This window comes from Equus caballus, chromosome 10 (genome assembly GCF_041296265.1).
Source record: "Equus caballus isolate H_3958 breed thoroughbred chromosome 10, TB-T2T, whole genome shotgun sequence".
In the NCBI taxonomy this organism is placed as follows: Eukaryota; Metazoa; Chordata; class Mammalia; order Perissodactyla; family Equidae; genus Equus; species Equus caballus.
In genome coordinates, this window is record NC_091693.1 from 49,634,338 (window position 1) to 49,656,419 (window position 22,082).

The 22,082-nt window shown below is 37.6% G+C and overlaps 1 protein-coding gene across 2 annotated transcripts in view; it reads left to right on the top strand.

The window, feature by feature from the left end:
- CASP8AP2 (caspase 8 associated protein 2) overlaps window positions 1-22,082 on the top strand; it is a 42,287-nt gene that overhangs the window by 17,426 nt on the left and 2,779 nt on the right. Inside the window, 7 exon segments of one of the 2 annotated variants that reach the window (NM_001309237.2) lie at window positions 2,078-2,178; window positions 2,732-2,806; window positions 3,979-4,094; window positions 14,791-17,012; window positions 17,579-17,886; window positions 17,989-20,816; window positions 21,862-21,961. In NM_001309237.2, coding sequence (NP_001296166.1) covers window positions 2,078-2,178; window positions 2,732-2,806; window positions 3,979-4,094; window positions 14,791-17,012; window positions 17,579-17,886; window positions 17,989-20,816; window positions 21,862-21,961 — 5,750 coding nt within the window. 2 annotated transcript variants of the gene reach the window in all.

The following is a 22,082-nucleotide window of genomic DNA, read 5'->3' on the forward strand; positions in this document are numbered from 1 at the left end:
TCTATACATATATTACTGGCCATACTGTCACAGGTTACGTGACGTTAGAACTTTTGCAAAGGGTGGTTATAAATATTTTTGAATGAATCAGTGAGAGTGTGATATGCAGAGTCTAATGACCTATCCAAATTAGAAACCTTTTCCAGAATCATATCTCTGAAAGCTTTGAACAAATACGGTCCTCACACCTGATTTGTTGACACAAACGTTTTAGATAAATTGGTTTTCCAACTCTTACCTGTGAAATCAGTATAGATTTGGATGAAATTGCAGGAGATGGCAAAATGTCTAGTCCTTTGAGTTGAAATGGAATGTGACATCAGAAATCTTAACATGTATTTTTTCCAGCGTTATTGAGATATAATTGACATATAACATTGAGTAAGCTTAAGGTTCAAGGTGTTGATTTGATACACTTAATTTATTGCAAAATGATTACCACACATACATTGCAAAATGATTACCACTGTAGCATTAGGGAACACCTGTATCACATCACATAATTACCGTCTCTTTTTTGTGGTGAGAACACAAGATCTACTCTCTTAGCTACTTTCAGTTATATAATACAGTATTATTAACTGTAATCACTGTGCTGTACATTAGATCCCCAGAACTTAGTCTCTTATAGCTGGAAGTTTGTACTCCTTGATCAACATTTCCTCTTTTCCCCCACCCCCAGGCCTTAGTAACCACCATTTTAGTCTCTGTTTTTCTGCTTTTGGCTTTTAAATTCCACGTATAAGTGATATGGTACATTATTTGTCTTTCTCTGTCTGACTTATTTCATTTAGCATAATGTGCTCAAGGTCCATCCATGTTTTCGTAAATGGCAGGATGACCTTTCTCGTGGTTGACTAATATTCCATTGTATTTGTATACCTCATCTTCTTTATCCATTCATCTGGTGACAGACACTTAAGTTGTTTCCATATCTGGGCTGTTGTGAATCATGCTGCAGTGAACATGAGGATGCAGATATTTCTTTGAGGTCCTGTTTTCATTTCCTTTGGAGATATACCCAGAAGTCGGATTGCTGGATCATATCGTAGTTCTATTTTTAATTTTTTGGGGACCTTCCATATTGTTTTCCATAGTAGGTGCACCAGTTTGCATTCCCACTAACAGTGCACAAGGGTTCTCTTTTCTCCACATCTTTGCCAACACTTGTTATCTTGTCTTTTTGGTGACAACCATTCTAACAGGTGTGAGGTGATATCTCATTGTGGTTTTGATTTGTGTTTCCTGATGGTTAGTGATGTCGAGCGCCTTTTCATGTACCTGTAGGCCATTTGTATGTCTCCTTTGGAAAAATGTCTGCTCAGTTCTTCTGCTTGTTTTTTTGTCAGATTTTTTTTTCGTGCTATTGAGTTGTATGAGTTCCTTATATATTTTGGATATTAACTCCTTATCAGATATATAGTTTACAGATATTTTCTCCTATCCTTTAGGTTCTCTTTTCATTTTGTTTTTTGTTTTTTTTTTTTGCTGTGTAGAACCTTTTTAATTTGATGTAGTCCTGCTTGTTTGTTTTTGCTTTTGTTGTCAAATCCAGAAAGTCATTGCCAAGATCTTTTTCTAGGAGTTTCATGGTTTCAGGTCTTATGTTCAAGTCTTTAATCCATTTTGAGTTGATTTTTGTGTGTGGTGTAAGACAGTGGTCCAGATTTGTTCTTTTCTATGTGGCTGTCCAGCTTTCCCAAGACCATTTATTGAAAACACTCTCCTTTTCCCTTTTGTGTATTCTTGGCTTCTTTGTTGTAAATTTTAATTGACGATATATGTATGGGTTTATTTCTGGACTGTATTCTGTTCCATTGGTCTATGTGTCCGTTTTTATGCCAGTACTGTACTGTTTTGATTACTGTGGCTTTGTATTTTAGTTTGGAATCAGGAAGTGTGATGCCTCCACCTTTGATCTTCTTTCTCAAGATTCCTTTGGCTCTTTGTGGCCTTTTGTGATTCTATTGTTTTTTTTTCTATTTCTGTGAAAAATGACATTGGAATTTTGATAGAGATTGCATTGAATCTGGAAACACATATTTTAACGTAAGGGTTTTTTGTTTGTTTGTTTTAGACAATGCCTCCAAATCCTGTGTACCATCCAGAAATTGTTTGGATTTATATGAAGAAATTCTGACTGAAGAAGGAACTGCAAAGGAGGCAACGTATAATGATGTATGGGTTGCCAGAATTATTAAGGACAGTTATTTTACTCTTTTACAGCTCCTGAAGTACAGGCATCAGCTTACTATTGAACAGACGCTCTGTGTTTAGGAAGTAGCTCTTAGACTAAAATAATGTTTAATTCAGTTTCTGCCTGGAGATCTGCTTTCAGTGTTTACTGAATGCTTATCTAAATTTAGTTAGAATTTTGCTTGATTAATTGTAAGTGTCTGAATATATAAAACCTCAACAGGCAATCAGTGTGATATAACATTTTATCTTTTTATATCTACTAAGTTATAAAATGTCCAACACTTGTATCAGATAAATTTCTTTCCACTGTATTTGAATTTTAAGGTTTGGAGATTGAATGTGAAACAAAATATATTATTAGTAGGGCCAACTTTAAAAACCGGTAATCTTACTAAATGCCTGTTAGTAGAAATAGACGTAATCTTCCCTTCTTAGTGGATTGATTTGCAAAATTTTAAATATTTTGAAATGTCATTTAAGCTAAGAAAAGAATTTAGAATGATGCTTAAATTAATCTTTTTATGTCATACAGTTGCAAGTAGAATATGGAAAATGTCAGATGCAAATGAAAGAGTTGATGAAAAAGTTTAAGGAAATACAGACACAGGTAGGATTATTATGAATGTTTTATTTTTGCCTTACTAAATTTTTAAATCAAAATTTAATAAAAACTTTTTGTTAGAAATTAAAATGCTAAAGTGTTAGCAATTTATAAGGAAACTTTTTTTTTTAGTATTAAATGAAATAGGAAATCTGGCAAAACATGCATTATTTCCTATGTCAGTGAAATTGATACAGGAAAACTGCTTGATGTGTTAAATGATATTGACATAAAAAATCCGTTAGATTAGTTAACAGTTAAATAATAAAAAATTCTCAGAGATGATATCAAGTGGTTTAAAATAGAATGGTTTGAGGAGAAAAGATTTAGAATGGCCGTTGGGGGGAAAATGGTCAGACCTTCACAGTTTTTGCCAGAGTCACTTTTTTGGTGATCATGCTGCAAAAATCAGGAATGTCATATCTTGTTCTGATTTTTTATTTTCTGGTTAAGTTATTTCTCTTCCTTTTCCCATTCCCCAAAAGAACCAGTCAATCCTAGATTTGTTCTTTGTTCATCTGCAAATTAGTACATTGTTGGAAGTTAAAGCTAAGTTGTTAAATATAATAAAATTTTTATTTTTATTTTCGATTTTCAAGATAATGACTCACATAGAACTTTTTTCCTGTTATTTATTGTTTTTTCATTTTGATACCTGTTTTAAGTAGTTCGCTTTAAATAACGTTTCTGGTGCCAGTTATCTTCTCTGAATCTCAGCTTCCCCATCTGTACCATAAGCATAATAGTACTTCTCAAAGGACTTTTTTGAGAATTACATAAGGTGAAATATATGATGCCTGGCAGGTAGTTGGCGTTCAATAGTCACTAGCTATTATAAGTAGTAGGGTTTTTTCTTTTTTTGAGGAAGATTAGCCCTGAGCTAACATCTGCCGCTGATCCTCCTCTTTTTTTGCTGAGGAAGACTGACTCTGAGCTAACATCTGTGCCTGTCTTCCTCTACTTTATATGTGGGATGCCATGGCCATGGGATGCCATGTTGGACAGAATGGCTTGCCACGCGGTGCCGTGTCTGCACCTAGGATCCGAACTGGCAAACCCCGGGCCACCGAAGCGGAACGTGTGAACTTAACTTCTGCACCACTGGGCTGGCCCCTATAAGTAGTAGTTTAATAATCCTGTAGATATATACTTTATTAAATATATTTTATGATGTTTAGAATTTCAGCCTAAAAAATGAAAACCAATCTCTTAAGAAGAATATTTCAGCACTTATCAAAACTGCCAGAGTGGAAATAAACCGCAAGGATGAAGAAATAAATAATCTTCATCAAAGGTATGATTGAGGGGTGTGGGTCTGTTTATAAATTACGTGGGTATTGATATGTGGAACATTTTTAACTTTGAGAGGAAAGATATGAAAGCCATTCATTTTATTAAATATTTAAAGTTTCACTGTGACTAATATTCTAATGGTATATTATCATGATGACATATGTATGATTATTAATGGAATATTGCCACATACCTGTCTTAATATATTCAGTTTTCTAATATACTGGGATCTTGCTGTGGTACTGTTTTCTCCTGAGAAGATGATGGTGTGTATTTCATGGGTTCTTCTAGGCTCCTGCCAGATTACTGAAACATCAAGAAGATATCTGTGCTCATATTCCTTGTTTATATACAACCCTTAACCCAGCTCTCAACTGTATATTCTTTTCCCTTTCAAATAATGTTTTACTTAACTTCTCTCTCTCTCTGTTTTTTTTTTTTTGGTTGGGGGCAATATTCTGCTCTGGAATTTCACCTTTCTCCTCTCCTTCATAGTCAAACTCCAAAACAGTTATCTAAACTTGCTGTCTGCATTTCCTGTTTCTCCTCATTCTTGAACCCATTTCTCTCTGACTTCTGCCTCCATTGGTCCACCAAAACAGCTGTCATTTTGGTTGATAGTGACTGCCACTAAATCCATCAAATAAATTTTTTTTATTGAGTTAATGATAGGTTAGAATCTTGTGTAATTTCAGTTGTACATTAATGTTGTCATTCGTGTTGTAGGTGCCCCACTTGACCCTTTGTGCCCACCCCCTACCCCTGCCTTTCCCCTGGTAGCCACTAATCTGTTCTCTTTGTCCACATTTTTAAATTCCTCATATGAGTGGAGTCATATAGAGATTATCCTTCTCTAACTGGCTTATTTCACTTAAAATAATTCCCTCAAGGTCCATCCATGTTATTGCTAATGGAATGATTTTGTTCTGTTTTGCAGCTGAGTAGTATTCCATTGTATATATATACCACATCTTTTTTTTTTTTTTATTGAGTTAATGATAGGTTACAATCTTGTGAAATTTCAGTTGTACATTAATGTTTGTCAGTCATGTTGTAGGTGCACCACTTCACCCTTTGTGCCCACGCCCCACCCCACCTTTCCCCTGGTATCCACTAAACTGTTCTTAGTCCATAATTTTAAATTCCTCATATGAGTAGAGTCATACACAGATTATCCTTCTCTTGCTGGCTTATTTCACTTAACATAATTCCCTCAAGGTCCATCCATGTTATTGCACATGGAATGATTTTGTTCTGTTTTGCAGCTGAGTAGTATTCCATTGTATCTATGTACCACATCTTCTTTATCCATTCGTCTGTTGCTGGGCACTTAGGTTGCCTCTATGTCTTGGCTATTGTAAACAATGCTGCAATGAACATTGGGGTGCATAGGACTTTTGGGATTTCTGACTTCAAGCTCTTTGGATAAATACCCAGTAGTGGGATGGCTGGATCGTATGGTAGTTCTATTTTTAGTTTTTTGAGGAATCTCCATACTGTTTTCCATAGTGGCTGCACCAATTTGCATTCCCACCAGCAGTGTATGAGTTTTCCTTTTTCTCCACAACCTCTCCAACATTTGTTGCTATTAGTTTTAGATATTTTTGTCATTCTAATGGGTGTAAGGTGATATCTTAGTGTAGTTTTGATTTGCATTTCCCTGATGATCAGCGATGATGAGCATCTTTTCATGTGCCTATTGGCCATCAGTATATCTTCTTTGGAGAAATGTCTGTTCATGCCTGCAGCCCATTTTTTGATTGGGTTGTTTGATGTTTTGTTGTTGAGTTGTGTGAGTTCTTTATAGATTATGGATATTAAGCCTTTGTCAGGTATATGACTTGCAAATATTTTTTCCCAGTTAGTGGATTGTTTTTTTGTTTAATCCTGTTTTCATTTGCCTAAAAGAAGCTCTTTAGCCTGATGAAGTCCCATTTGTTTATTCTTTCTATTGTTTCCCTTCTCTGCGAAGACATGGTGTTCGAAAAGATCCTTTTACTACTGATGTCAAAGAGTGTACTGCCTACGTTTTCTTCCAGAAACCTTATGGTTTCAGGTCTCCCTTTAGGTCTTTGATCCATTTTGAGTTTATTTTGGTGAATGGTGAAAAAGAATGGTTAATTTTCATTCTTTTACCTGTGGCTTTCCAGTTTTCCCAGCACCATTTGTTGAAAAGACTTTCTTTTCTCCATTGTATGCCCTCAGCTCCTTTGTCAAAGATAAGCTGTCCATAGATGTGTGGTTTTATTTCTGGGCTTTCAAATCTGTTCCATTGATCTGTGCACCTGTTTTTATACCAGTACCATCCTGTTTTGATTACTGTAGCTTTGTAGTAAGTTTTGAAGTCAGGGAGTGTGATGCCTCCCGTTTTGTTCTTTTTTCTCAGGATTGCTTTAGAAATTCGGGGTCTTTTGTTGCCCCATATGAATTTTAGAATTCTTTGTTCTAATTCTGTAAAGGATGTCATTGGGATTCTTAGTGGGATAGCGTTGAATCTGTAGATTGCTTTAGGTAGAACGGACATTTTAACTATGTTTATTCTTCCAATCCATGTACATGGAATGTCTGTCCATCTCCTTATGTCGTCAGCCAATTCTCTCAGAAAGGCCTGTAATTTTCATTATATAGGTCCTTCACTTCCTTAGTTAAATTTACCCCAAGGTATTTTATTCTTTTTGTTGCGATTGTGAATGGTATTGTATTCTTGAGTTCTTTTTCTGTTGGTTCATTATTGGAGTATAGCAATGCTACTGATTTATGCAAATTGATTTTATACCCTGCAACTTTGCTGTAGTTGTTGATTACTTCTAACAGTTTTCCAGTGGATTCTTTGGGGTTTTCTATATATAAGATCATGTCGTCTGCAAATAGCGAGAGTTTCACTTCTTCCCTCCCTATTTGGATTCCTTTTATTCCTTTTTCTTGCCTGATTGCTCTGGCCAGGACCTCCAGTACTATGTTAAATAAGAGTGGTGATAGAGGGCATCCTTGCCTCGTTCCTGTTTTCAGGGGGATGGCGTTCAGTTTTTGCCCATTGAGTATGGTGTTGGCTATGGGTTTGTCATATATCGCCTTTATTATGTTGAGGTAGTTTCCTTCTATGCCCATTTTGTTCAGAGTTTCTATCATAAATGGCTGTTGGAGCTTGTCAAATGCCTTCTCTGCATCTAATGAGATGATCATGTGGTTTTTATTCGTCAGTTTGTTGATGTGGTGTATCCCGTTGATTGATTTGCGGATGTTGAACCATCCCTGTGTCCCTGGTATGAATCCCACCTGATCATGATGTGTGATCCTTTTGATGAATTGCTGAATTCTGGTTGCCAAAATTTTGTTTAGGATTTTTGCATCTATGTTCATCAGTGATATTGGCCTGTAGTTCTCTTTTTTCGTGGTGTCCTTGTCTGGTTTTGGTATCAGCGTGATGTTGGCCTCATAGAATGTGTTAGGAAGTGTTCCGTCTTCCCTAATTTTTTGGAATAGCTTGAAAAGGATAGGTATTAAATCCTCTCTGAAAATTTGGTTGAATTCCCCAGGGAAGCCATCTGGTCGTGGGGTTTTATTCTTTGGGATGTTTTTGATCGCTGTTTCAATCTCTTTCCTCGCGATTGGTCTGTTCAAATTGTCTGCCTCTTCTTGAGTGAGCTTTGGGAGATTGTAGGAGTCCAAGAATTTATCCATTTCCTCTAGGTTATCCATTCTGTTGGCATATAGTTTTTTGTAGTATTCTCTTATAATCCCTTGTATTTCTGCAGAATCTGTTATTATTTCTCCTCGCTCATTTCTGATTTTGTTTATTTGAGCTTTCTCCCTTTTTTTCTTTGTGAGTCTGGCTAGTGGTTTGTCAATTTCATTTATCTTCTCAAAAAACCAGCTGTTTGTTTCATTGACCCTTTCTATTGCCTTTTTTGTTTCAATAGTATTTATTTCTGCTCTGATTTTTATTATTTCTCTCCTTCTGCTGACTTTGGGCTTTATTTGTTCTTTCTTCTCTAGTTCAGTTAGGTGTACTTTAAGGTTGCTTATTTGGGATTTTTCTTGTTTGTTAAGATGTGCCTGTATTGCGATGAATTTTCCTCTTAATACAGCTTTTGCTGTATCCCATATGAGTTGGTATGGCATGCTATCATTTTCATTTCTTTCCAGGTATTTTTTTATTTCTTCTTTAATTTCTTCAGTGATCCATTGCTTCTTCAGTAGTGTGTTGTTTAGTCTCCACATCGTTGTGCCTTTCTCAGCTTTTTTCTTGTAATTAATTTCTAGCCTTATAGCACCTTATGATCAGAGAAGATGCTTGTTATTATTTCAATTTTTTTAAATTTGTAGAGGCTTGCCTTGTTTCCCAACATATGGTCTATCCTTGAGAATGTTCCATGTGCACTTGAGAAGAGTGTGTATTCAGCTCTTTCAGGGTGAAGTGATCTATATATTTCTATTAAGTCTAATTGTTTTAGTTTTTCATTCAGCTCCACTATTTCCTTGTTGATTTTCTGTCTGGATGATCTGTCAATTGATGTGAGTGGGGTGTTGAGGTCCCCTACTATTATTGTGTTGTTTTTAACATCTTCCTTTAGGTCTGTTAATAGTTGCTTTATGAATCTGGGTGCTCCTGTGTTGGGTGCATAGATACTTATAAGCGTTATTTCTTCTTGATGAAGTGTCCCTTTGATCATTATATATTGTCCCTCTGTGTCTCTCTTTACCTGTCTTATTTTGAAATCCACTTGGTCTGATATAAGAATTGCAACACCTGCCTTTTTTTCCTTTCTATTAGCTTGAAGTATTGTCCTCCACCCCTTCACCCTGAGTCTGTGTTTGTCCTTGGGGCTGAGGTGTGTTTCCTGGAGGCAACAAATTGTTGGATCTTGTTCTTTAATCCATTTTACCACTCTGTGTCTTTTTATTGGAGAGTTCAATCCGTTTACATTGAGAGTGATTATTGATGCATGTGGACTTAATGCTGTCAATCTGTCGCTCATTATCTTGTTTTCCTGCGTTTCTTTTCCTGTGTGCTTTAGACTACCCATTTAATACTGCAATTTCTTATGCTGGGTTCCTTAGATTTTTCCTTATTTATGATTTGTGACTCTGTTCTGTACTTTATTTTAGTGTCTACCTTGAAGTTTATATTTAGAATCTCGTGTATAATATAGTCTGTTCTCTGGTGGTCTCTTACTTACTTGACCAATACTGATTTAGACCCTTTGCTCTTCCCCTCCTAAATAATTATTTTCATTTCTTATTCCAACTAGTCTTATGAATTTGTAGTTAGAGTGATAAGATCGTCCTTGCTTTGGTAGTTTCCTTACCTTTACCCTAATGCTATAGTTGAATATTTGCTATCCTGTTCTGGTTCTATCCATCAGTCTCCCTAGTCTGTGGTTTGTGTCCCCTTTCTCCCTTTTTTCTTTTTTCAGGTATGAGAGCCTTCTTGCGGATTTCTTGTAGTGGAGGGCTTTTAGTTACCAATTCCCTTCACTTTTGTTTGTCTGGAAAAGATTTAATTTCTCCCTCATATCTGAAGGAAATTCTTGCTGGATAGAGTATTCTTGGCTGAATATTTTTATCTTTTAAAGCTTTGAATATGTCACTCCATTCTCTCCTAGCTTGTAAGGTTTCTGTAGAGAAATCCGCCGACAGTCTGATAGGGGCTCCTTTATAGGTTATTCTCTTTTTTTTTCTTACTTCCCTGAGTATTCTTTCCTTTTTGCCAATTTTACTACTATGTGCCTTGCAGTAGGTCTTTTTACATTGACAAATCTAGGAGATCTGAAACCTTCCTCTACACACATTTCTCCGTCAATCCCTAGATTTGGGAAGTTCTCTTCAATAATTTCGTTAAGCACACTTTCTGCTCCATTTTCCTTCTCCACATTCTCGGGAATCCCTATGATCCTTATGTTCTTACTCCTCATTGAATCCATTATCTCTCGGAGATTTTCCTCGTTTTTTTAAATTCTTAGTTCTCTTTCTTCCTCTGTCTGGAGCCATTCAGCCTGTCTGTCTTCACTTATGTTAATTTGCTCTTCTGTGGTGTCTACATGGACATTCAGGGAATCTGAATTCTGTTTTATCTGGTCCATTGTGTTTTTCATCTCTAGTAATTGTTTGATTCTTCTTTATGATTTCAATCTCTTTTGTGAAGTAACTCCAGAACTCGTTGGCTTGTTTCTCTATCTTTCTCTCTACTTCATTGATCTGTTTGATTATAGCTGCTCTGAACTCATTTTCACTTAGTTTACCTATTTCCAAGTCCTCAGGACTTAATTCTGTGTTTTTATTGTTTTCCTTCTGGTCTGGGGCTTTTATAAATTGCTGGATAGTAGAGGAGCGACTTTTTTGCATGGTGGTAGAATTCAGTTGCAGTTAGAGCCTGTCGCCACTAGATGGGGGTCGAGAGCTGCGTGTTCTGAGCTCTCCGCCTTCAGGCAAGATGGCTGCGCCCAGTGGCTTTTCCGGGAGGGAGGGGCTGCTATTCTTGTGGCCGATCTGGATTCAGATCAGTTCTGTTCTTTGGTCTCCCGGGGCCCTGGGTTTATGGGGTCCCCGTGCACGGAAGCTTTCCCCTGTCAGCGGGTTTCCACTGTACTGGCAGCAGGAGTCCTAGACTATCCCCTGGTCATGTGGCCCCTCCCCCACTCCTTCCCAGACGCGTGCAGCGATCCCAGACTCTAGGGGAGGGAGCAAAGTTCTCTCCTACCTTGTTCCAGCTCCTCCGAGGCCAGCAGCAGGGTCTCCGTCCTCCGTCTTTTGATAGTGTAGGTCTCTAAGTCCTGGCATTAGGTTTATTAGCTGAAATTCAGGGTTTTTCTTCCAGTCCTTTGTTGTAGTTTGGAGGGGAGAGAGTCCCAGGTCAGCTCACCCTGCAATTTTGCTCCCTCAATTTCCCCATCAAATAATTTTGATTTCTCATTTTAACTTGTCCTCACATGCTATTTGCCGTAGTTGACCCTCCTTTCTTGAAATAGTCTCTTCCTTTGGCTTTCATGATTCTTTGTTCCCTTCCTAACTTTAAATTTACTCTTCTTTACTTGGCTGCATTGGAATTCTTCAAAGCTCAAACCTATGTCCTTTCCTTTCTCTATCAGTATTTTCTTTTGAGGTAATATCACTCATGTTAGGTCAGTTCCATTTATATGTAGATAATTACACGTCTGTAGAAAATTTTCAAAATTACCTCATTTAAAACTGAATTTATGATCAGACTTCTTCTGTTCTGTCCTAGCTTAGTGGATTCCCCGTCATTTATTCTGCCGGTGAAGCTAGAGACCTAGGGGTAGTATGACCATTTAATATAATTGCTCAAACTGGGATACTTTTGAGAGTAGAAGGGAGTGCTATTAATAAGTACACTGAGATTGTTTGGCAAACTGAGACACAGTCACCCTGCGTAGGAGTCGTCATTGACACTTAGCTCTCTATCATCTCTCAGATCCAAATTCCTTGCTGTGTCCTGTTAATTTTTATGTCTTTATAATCTCTCAAATGTTTCGTTTCTCCACATTTCTACCATCATTGCTGCCCCTAAACTGTCATCTGAACTGGCAGTAGTCTTTGTGCTGGTATTTCTGCATTCATTCTTGCTCTTTCCAGCCTCTGGTTTGTCTCTTCTCAATATTAAAGCCCCAGGATACTTTCTAAAGCACAAGTCTGGATATCTCACTATCACAGAACCAGCCCATCCCACTCCCTTTCTTGATTAAAATACATCAGTGACTTTCCATTGTTCTTAGGATAAAAGGTCTAAGTCTTAACTTGGCCCACAGGGCTCTTCACATTATGGTCCCAAACTACTTCTCAGGCCTGCCTTCTTGTTTACCTTTGCCCTAGGTGTCATAGCTCTGGTACATCTCTGACATTCTTTTGGTTCCTTGGTTGTACCATGAACTCTGCCTTTGTGTGGACTGTTTCCACTGCCTGCAGTGTTCCTCTCCTCCACCTGCTAGATACTTACTCATCCTCAGGTCGCAGCATAAACATTCTTTTCACAGAGGATATGTGTCCATTCTCTGCGACTAGGTCAAATCTCTCTTTAGTAGCTTTCTCTACACTTGTGGTTGTTTAAATCATGGATGGGATTACTTGATTAGTATCTTTCTGTTCCACTAAACTGTAAGCTTCATGGGAGCAGGGACCATGTCTCTGTTCCCTCACCATGTTATGAAGCACCTAGCACAGTGCCTGACACATGGTAGATACTCAGTAAATGATTGAAGAGTGAATGTAGACAATCTTGTGTGGACCAGATGGCATTATAAAGCACTTTTGAAAATGAAGATGGTTGTGCATGTTTACCAACCCAAATCCCACCAGTGCAACTAGGATAAGATTGGTTCCTGAAGTGTTCGGGAAATTTTATATGTATCTGAATCTTTTAGGAGAGGAATATGATGTTTGAACAGGGTGAAAAGAGAAACTAGGTGAATAAATGATGAGAGTTATGTCATTAGATTGTTTGATGTGATTATAGATTAAGAAATGTTCTGTGAAATAGTTTCACTTTTTAATTGTGAGCTATGCCTAGTATTCTAATGATACATGTTTATGATTTGGTTGAAACTTGATGTTTAAAGGAAAAAATGCAAATATTAATATAAGGTGAAAATTTAAGAGCAAATTATGGAAAGTGTTTAATATACAGGTTTATTTTAAAATAAAACTTTTGAGGGCCAGCCCCATGGCCTAGTGGTTAAGCTTGGTGTCCTCCACGTCGGCATCCCCGGGTCGGTTCCTGGGTGCAGAACTACACCACTCGTAGGCAGCCATCCTGTGGCAGTGACCCACATAGAAAATAAGAATATTGGCGACAGATGTTAGCTCATGGCAAATCTTCCTCAGCAAAAAAATAAAATAAAATTTTTGATAGTATTTTATTTAGTACAGAGTTGTACTAAATATGTGTTATGAGCTCTGTGGGCTAGAACTGTCTTTTATTTTTGGTCAGGAAGATTGGCCCTGAGCTAACATCTGTTGTCAGTCTTTCTCATTTTGCTTGAGGAAGATTGTAGCTGAGCTAACACCTGTGCCAATCTTCTTCTCTTTTGTATGTGGGACGCCACCATGGCATGGCTTGATGAGCAGTGTGTAGGTCCACATCTGGGATCTGAACCCATGAACCCTGGGCTGCCAAAGCAGAGTGTGCGAACTTAACCACTACACCACTGGGATGGCCCCTAGAACTATCTTTTAGGAGCTTATGGTTTAATAAGTTTGATGCACCTTACACATGTACATCCTTTGTTGAATATGAGTTCTTTGTTGGATAAATTCATTGCAAATATCTTCCCATTCTTTGACTTGTCTACCACTCTGTTTATTGTGTCTCGTGAGGAATAAATGTTCTTAATTTCAGTGGAATTCAGTTTGTCAAATCTTTTTCTCTTTTGGTTAGTGCTTTTTATGTTCACATTTTCCTAGTTGTCTCAAGCCTGTCTTCTAATGTTTGGTTTTTTGAGTCGGAATCTGTGTTATTTTCCTACGGCTGCCATAAGAATGTACTACAAACTGGGTGGCTTCAATAAAAGAAATTTATTGTCTCACTGTTCTGAAGGCTGGAAGTCCAAGATCCAGGTGTCAGCAGGATTGATTCCTTCTGTTGGCTGTGTGATGGAAGGATCTGTTCCAGGTCTCTCTCCTGGGCTTGTAGATGGTCACATCTTCCTTTATCTCTGCATATTGTCTTCTCTCTATACTTGTCTCTGTGTCCAAATTTCCCTTTTTCATAAGCACACTTGTCATAGTGGGTTAGGGCCCACCCTAGTGACCTCACTTTAACTTGATTACCTCTGTAAAGACCCTGTCTCCGTGTAACGTCATATTTTGAGGTACTGGGGGTTAGGACTTCAACAAAGTTCTTTGAGGGGACATAGTTCAACCCATAAGAAGATCCATATAAAGTCTACAGATTACCTTAGGTTATATGTCTCCTGTGTCCTCTTTTGTTTTATGAAAATCTCCCCTTATTTCTGAGTCTTTTAAGTTTTGGTGTTCTCTACACATTTAGTACTGATTAGGAATAGATTTATGGGAATTTGGGAAAGTTATGGAAGTTCACAAAGAGGGACTTATATTACTACAAAAAGCTAAAATGAGCTGTTTACATTTTATTGTTAGGAAAGCTGCCAGTTTTCTGAAACACTAATGAAACCTTATTAGGCTTTTTTTTTTTAAACAATAAAATCGTTCCCCTAGGAGAGAATCCCAACTCTATATTCCTTTCTATTTTTGCTCAGTATGTGCCACTATAAGACAGCTGTTGATGCTTTGGTTTACTGTGGGATTGTATGTGAAACAGAAAATTAGGATAGGGAGCTACATGGAGTTCTATTTTGATTGTATCAGTTGTTGAGCAAGATTTCGCTTTTCCTTCTGTTTCAGTTGGGCTAGAGGGAGTGAGAGCAAGAAAGTAATATCACTTGTTCTAAAAGAAGGGAATTTGTGGTTAGTTTGGGAGTTGTATGTGCATGGTGAAGGAAGTGGCAAGTGCTGGGATATAGCTGAGAGGTCCTCCAGACTTTGTTTGAGGAAGGCTTGCTCACTTAGTAGGAAGCTGGTAAATGCCTATCACTCAGGCCTTTATACAAAATAAAATTAGTTTTGCCAGTATGTGGGCCCCTGAATTTTAAAGTTTATCACGTGATTAAAATTTAGATTATTAAAAAGTAATCAACTTCTTTTTGCTGTTTATTTCTCAATAGATTGTCCGAGTTTCCACATTTTCGAAATAATCATAAAACTTCAAGGACATCAGATATAGTTAAAACAAAAGATCTTAAATCCAGATCTCCTCATTTGGATGACTGTTCAAAGACTGATCACAGAGTGAAAAGTGATGTTTCTAAAGATGTACATCATAGCACTTCACTGCCAAACCTCGAAAAAGAAGGGAAATCACATTCTGGAAAAAAGGGCACTTTGCATCTGCCTACATCTCTTGAAACACACTGCACCAATGGCATTTGGTCACGTTCCCATTATCAGGTTGGTGAGGGTAGCTCCAGTGAGGATAGTAGAAGAGGGAGAAAAGATATTAGACATAGCCAATATAGCAGAGGAACTGACAGGATACGAAAAGACTTAAACACGAACTGTGGTGATGGTGAACCAAGGCACACAGAGGCTAGTCAAAGGCTGCAAGGACGCCCTGAGAAATATGGTAGAGGTGAACCCAAGGCTGAAAGCACACATTCAAAGTTTAAAAGTAACACAGATTTGGACTATAAAAATGAACGCCTTAGTTCTTCTTGGGAGAAAGAGACCTCTAGAGAAAGGCCACACACTCGAACAGAATCTCAAAGTGACAAAAAACCAGAAAGACAAAGTGAAAGATCACAAAATATAAATAGAAAAGAATTTAAATCACAAGACAAAGAAGAAAGAAAAGTTGATCAAAAACCTAAATCAATAGTAAAAGACCAGGATTATTGGAGAAGATCTGAACGAGCATCGTTTCCTCATTCCAAGAATGAAATAACAAAGTCTTCTCATAATTCAGGTAAATACCATGTAGAAGAGAGAAGAGGAAGGGAAGATTGTAAAAGAGACAGGGGTGTAAGTAATCATAGTTTCCAAGAAGGAAGATGTCCCTCTTCTTTTTCAACTAGTAGAACTCACAAACACATTGACTCCAAGGAAGTTGATGCTGTGCATCAATGGGAAAATACACCTTTAAAAGCAGAAAGGCATAGAACTGAAGATAAGAGGAAAAGAGAACGAGAAAGCAAAGATGAAAATAGGCATATGAGAAATGAAAAAAGAACGCCTACAGAACATTTGCAGAAGACCAACAAAGAAACTAAGAAAACCACTACTGATTTAAAGAGACAGCATGAGCCAAAAAATGATAAAGGTGAAGTCTCTAATAATGATATTTCCAAAGAAGGAGATAATAAAGAGCTTACAGGTAAAGCTGAGAGTGGTCCAAATGAAACGAAGAACAAGGACTTAAAGTTGAGTTTTATGGAAAAATTGAACTTAACTCTTTCTCCTGCTAAAAAGCAGCCTGTTTCTCAGGATAATCAGCATAAAATAACCAATACTCCCAAATCCAGTGGCACATGTGACGTAGAGTCCTTGGTGCAGGCTAAAACAGTGACATGTGTTCCCTCTGTCAGTGAACATATCACAGAGGAAACCAAATCAAAGGTATTGGAACCAAATGATGCTCTTGCAGCAGAATCTGAATCCAGGACTAAAATTCCAGAAAGGAAAATGGAAGAAGAAAACAGCTTGTTAGTTAAATCTGTTGAGAATACTGTGCCTTGTGATGTGCCCCTTTGTGGTACAGAGACTTCCTTCTCAGCACCTGTGGAAATGGAAAAAGCAGAATCCTTGTTTCCATCATCAACAGAAATGGAACAAACCATTAATGGTGCAGGGGCAGCAGTTCCTGTGGTCGTGGACATATTACAAACAAATGTTTCTCAAAACTTTGGCTTGGAATTGGATATCAAAAGAAACGATGGTTTAAATTCTGGTAGTATTTCTGAAGGTATAGAAATGAAGGAGGCTTTTTCAACACAAGTGGCTGAATCCAGTGGAAGCATTTTGCAGCCTTCAATCGAAGAAGATGGTGTTTTGCCAATAGTCCTTTCAGAAGATGGTAACCCACAATTTGAGCCTTCTCTTGTAGGTACACCACTGGTTGAGAGTAAGTCTTGTCATTTGGAGCCTTGCTCACCTAAAGAGCCTCTAGAATCTTCACTTCAGCAGACTGAGTTAATGGACCACAGAGTGGAAATTGGTGAAACAAACTCAATATATCATGATGACGAGAACTCAGTTCTGAGCATTGACCTTAATCACCTGAGACCTATTCCAGAGGCCATCAGTCCTCTGAATAGTCCAGTGAGACCTGTAGCAAAAGTCCTTAGAATGGAAAGCCCATCTCAAGTCCCATTATATAGTAACAGTCATAAAGGTAATAGTTTGTATTATCTTCTATGCCTTATCTTTTTGTGAGAATGTGGATGCCGTAAGCAAGATGAATTAGTGCTTTTTCTTTTTTAATAACATGGCTAACATATTATCCAGACCCCCGTTGTTAACTTGAAATGTACGTTGAGTTGTTAAATTTAGGTAATTCTTATTTATGTAAAAAAAGGGAGTGGTAGAACAAATCGTTTCATATACCCTTTGCTTGCTTTCAGGTATATTTTTGTTGTTCAGAAACCATCATCAAATGGCATAGAATAGGTGGTTCTGCTAACATGAAGTAAAGATACTTGAGCAGTGGGTTGATGTTATCCAAATGACCAAACTCTGTACTACCCTCTTGTCAGTTACCTTCTGAGTATATTTTAAGGCCAGTAAAGACCAATGACATGAATAAGTATTAATCAGGCAGTAACATTCTGCTAAAAAGAAAAAGTTATTAGAATAGTGAATTGCCTCAGTATTTAATTTTTTATTGTATTTTGTATAGAAATGTCAAATGACTAAGACTCAATGATCATATGATTATAATATACTTTCTCACTTCCACAGATGTGTTTCCACCAGATTCAGCTCATTCTACCTCCAAGAGTCAGTCTGATCTCAATAAGGAAAATCAAAAGCCAATTTGCAAATCTGACAGATTTACAGAGGCAGACTCCCTTAAGAATTCATCTTTAGATGAATTAGAAGAAGGAGAAATTATAAGTGACAGTGAAAAATCTAAACCACAGAAAAGTTTTGAAAAAAGTGCCAAACCTAGAGCCTCTGCTGACGTGCAGCATACAAAAACTAGCCCCGGAAGCAGGAAAACTGCTGTGCATTTGGATAAAGACAGTGGGAAGACGTCTGCTGTGAAGGTCCATCAGACCAAAAGCAAATGGAATAAAAAAACTAGCCCCGGAAGCAGGAAAACTGCTGTGCATTTGGATAAAGACAGTGGGAAGACGTCTGCTGTGAAGGTCCATCAGACCAAAAGCAAATGGAATAAAAGACAAAGTGAGTCTAGCAGACCTTCAAAAGCAGAGGGGAAAGATAAGACAGTGAGCACTGCGAGCCTGGAAAAAATAGTTCCAGTTATTGCTCCACCCTTTTCTGTACGAGAAGTTATGCACATGTTACGAATGATAAGAAAACATGTAAGGAAAAATTATATGAAATTCAAGGTAAAATTTTCATTAATGCAATTTCATAGAATTGTTGAGTCAGCAATTTTGAGTTTCACATCACTGATTAAGCGACTTGACTTATCTAAAATCTCTAAGTCAGTGACTGTTTTGCAGAAGAATCTCTGTGATGTCATAGAATCCAAACTTAAGCAAGTTAAAAAGAATGGCATAGTGGATCGCTTATTTGAACAGCAACTACCAGATATGAAAAAAAAATTGTGGAAATTTGTCGATGAGCAACTTGATTATTTGTTTGCAAAGCTTAAGAAAATCTTAGTAAAGTTTTGTGATTCTGTAAACTTCGGTAGCGACAGTGACGAAGGAAAACTTGAAAAGAGAAATAAAGAGAAATCACAATATTTAAATTGTCGGAAGGGGAATGTGGACAGCTCCAGCAAAGAAATACTGAAAGCGAAATCCCCCACATCAGAAGGTTCTGTTTATTATAGGTCCTTGGTGGGATGTAAAAAATCTGAGGAAAAACATCAAGACCAAAATTGTTCCAATATTAACACAGTGAAGTATGACATTAAAAAAAGTTTTAACAGTTGCTTTGATAATATTAAGAACTCTCAATCAGAAGAGCACTCCTTAGAACTAAACTGCCTGAGCGCCCCAAAGCCGGGAAAAATAGAAGGAAGCACCGTGGAGGATGCACAGACGTCCCAGCATGCAGCTTTGAAGCCAGAACGCAGTTTTGAGATTCTTACTGAACAGCAAGCATCTAGCCTTACTTTTAATTTAGTCAGTGATGCACAGATGGGTGAAATATTTAAAAGTTTGTTGCAAGGTTCTGATCTTTTGGACACCAGTGTTAACTGTAATGAAAAAAGTGAGTGGGAGTTAAAGACGCCAGAGAAGCAGCTGCTAGACAGTCTTAAGTGTGAATCTATACCAGCATGTACAACGGAAGAGCTAGTTTCAGGAGTGGTTTCTCCATGTCCTAAAATGATTAGCGATGATAATTGGTCATTATTATCATCTGAGAAAGCTCCATCTCTGTCTTCAGGCCTCTCATTGCCAGTTCATCCTGATGTGCTGGATGAAAGTTGCATGTTTGAAGTGTCCACTAACATAGCTTTAAGTAAAGATAATGTATGTAGTTCAGAAAAGAGCAAGCCCTGCATTTCTTCCATACTTCTTGAAGATCTAGCAGTCTCTTTAACAGTACCATCACCTCTGAAATCAGATGGTCATCTCAGTTTCTTAAAGCCAGAAGTATTGTCTACTTCAACTCCTGAGGAAGTTATTAGTGCACATTTCAGTGAAGATGCCTTACTTGAGGAAGAGGATGCATCTGAACAAGATATTCATTTAGCTCTGGAGTCTGATAATTCAAGCAGTAAATCAAGTTGTTCTTCATCATGGACAAGCCGGTCTGTTGTTCCAGGCTTTCAGTACCACCCTAATCTACCCATGCATGCTGTCATAATGGAAAAGTCCAATGACCACTTCATTGTGAAAATACGACGTGCAGCACCATCTACCTCCCCTAATCTTAAACAGAATATGGTGGCTGATGAATCATTGGCATCTTTGCCTAGAGTGGAAAAGGAAGCTGATGAAGCAGCAGAGAAAGAATATACTTCCTGTCAGAATAGAGTTTTTAAACCTGTGGAGGAATTGCAAAATTCCAACAAACATGTTGATAGCAGTAAATCAGCTCAAGAAGAAGAGGACTGTGTGATACAAACACAGGTTCCTGATATATACGAATTCCTTAAAGATGCTTCAGGTAAAGTGGGTCATAGTAATGAAGTGGCTGATGAATGTTTCAAGTTGCATCATGAATGGGAACCAAAAGTGCCTGAAAGTGTTGAAGAATTGCCTCCAGTGGAAGAAATCCCACATTCTGTTGAGGATCATCTTCCAAACACATATATAGACCTCACAAAAGATCCGGTCACTGAGACCAAAAACTTGGGGGAATTTATAGAAGTAACAGTTTTAAATATTGATCAGTTGGGCTGTTCTGGAGGCAATTTGGATCAAAATGCTCCAATATTAGACAATATGCAGCCTGATACTGTGGGTGCCTTTATTGATTTGACACAAGATGTTTCAAGTGAGAGTAAAAATGAAGGTAACTGTCCTGCTTTAGCAGTTGAAGGCTTGAGGTGTCAGGTGATATGTGTGGATGAAGATAACTGTAAGGAAGAAAAGGTGCAAGTGGCAAACAGACCTTTGGAATGTGGTGTTGAGGAAGCCTATATTGATTTGACCTCGGAATCTCCCAGTTCATGTGAAGTAAAACAGGATGATGTAAAGTCAGAGCCAGCACCAAATTCCCATAGTTCAGAGGTGCCTGGGGCTTTGGATAATGCTCAGAAAAAGAGAAAAAACCTTTCTGATCTAAATCATTCTTCTCAGAAAAAACAGAGAAAGGAAACAGACTTAACTAGTAGGGAAAAGACTAAAAAAATTACCCAAGATTCTGGTGAGAATGGTGAAGCTCACCGAAAGAAAGCCAATAAAAAAAAGGCCCCTGCAGTGACTCAAGATTCCTCATTAAAGGCAAGCCCAGGGATTAAGGAGCCATCAGCAGCATCTGCCACTTCTACAGGCCTTTCTGCAAAGAATGTTATTAAAAAGAAGGGAGAAATTATAGTTTCATGGACAAGGTAAGAATCTTGTGAGACCTTTAAATCACCGGGAAATTTTGAGAGGCCAGAAATCTGTTCTGCTGTGTCATCAGTTTTTCCTATCCTAAAATAAGGAAAGTGATGACTGACTTCAAAAGTGGCCAAAGTTGGTAGAAAATACTTCCTAAGGTACAGTCCTGCTGCACTGTAGAACCATCTAGAGCAGTGTCTCCTAACCAGGGATGTGCGTTAGCACCATGGACAGAAATTTTCATTGTGTTTTAACTTCATCTTTTTCAGTTAAAAAGAATTCTTTCGTTTGTAAGGAGCTGGTGTAAGCACATTTTTGAAAGAAGGAATGACAGGTGGTAAAATAGGCCAAAATGTGTGAGCATTTGTAATTTGAGTTTTCCCTTAAAAGTTTCAAAAAAGTTTCATAAGTAGGTTATACTTTTGACTTTCTGTGAACTTCTTAAGAAACACAGATTTAAAGACCCCATTTCAGATGTCAAGGTAACCACAGTTGTGAACCATTGGGTTAGAGGGCCATCATCTCCAGACTTGACTAGAAAGCGTAATGAGGGAAGCTGGATTTTTTTTAAATTGGTGATCAGTTTTGTTTAATATCGCGGTCCTCTTTGCCTTCATTTCAGGTAAATTGCAGATGGCAGAATAGAATCAGAGATTGTAACAGCACACGTTGTTTCAGACATGTAGAGAAAGCAGAGATCTGGATTCTATTTTACTTTTGGTTCTTCTGCTTCTTAAGTCTGTGATCATGTTTGGGTCCTAATTTTTGAAGTACTACACACATTAAAAGTAGAATTCTAAAAGCTTTAATTTTGTCATTAGAAAAATAATATGTTTGTTTTAGAAAATTTGGGAATATATATGAGTTCAAAGATTAAAAGTCATCCATAATCTTATTTCTCAAAGATAACTATTGTCCATTTTTGGTATGTACTTTTTTTTTTCTATGGATTTTAATAAAAATGTCACCAATTGGTGGACATTTAGGCAGTGGAATTTTTGTTATCTTTCTGCTCTAATTTACAAAAACTAAATCCTATTTTTCCCCCTTCAGAAATGATGACCGGGAAATTTTACTGGAGTGTCAGAAAAGAGGGCCATCATTGAAAACATTTTCTTATTTAGCTGCCAAGTTGAATAAAAATCCATATCAGGTAACTACCCAATTTTTATATCTATATAGTTTCATAGATGTTACTACTCTAAATACTTAGATTTAATTTTTAGCATGTTTAAAATGTGACATATTGGGGCCAGCCCGGTGGCGCAGCAGTT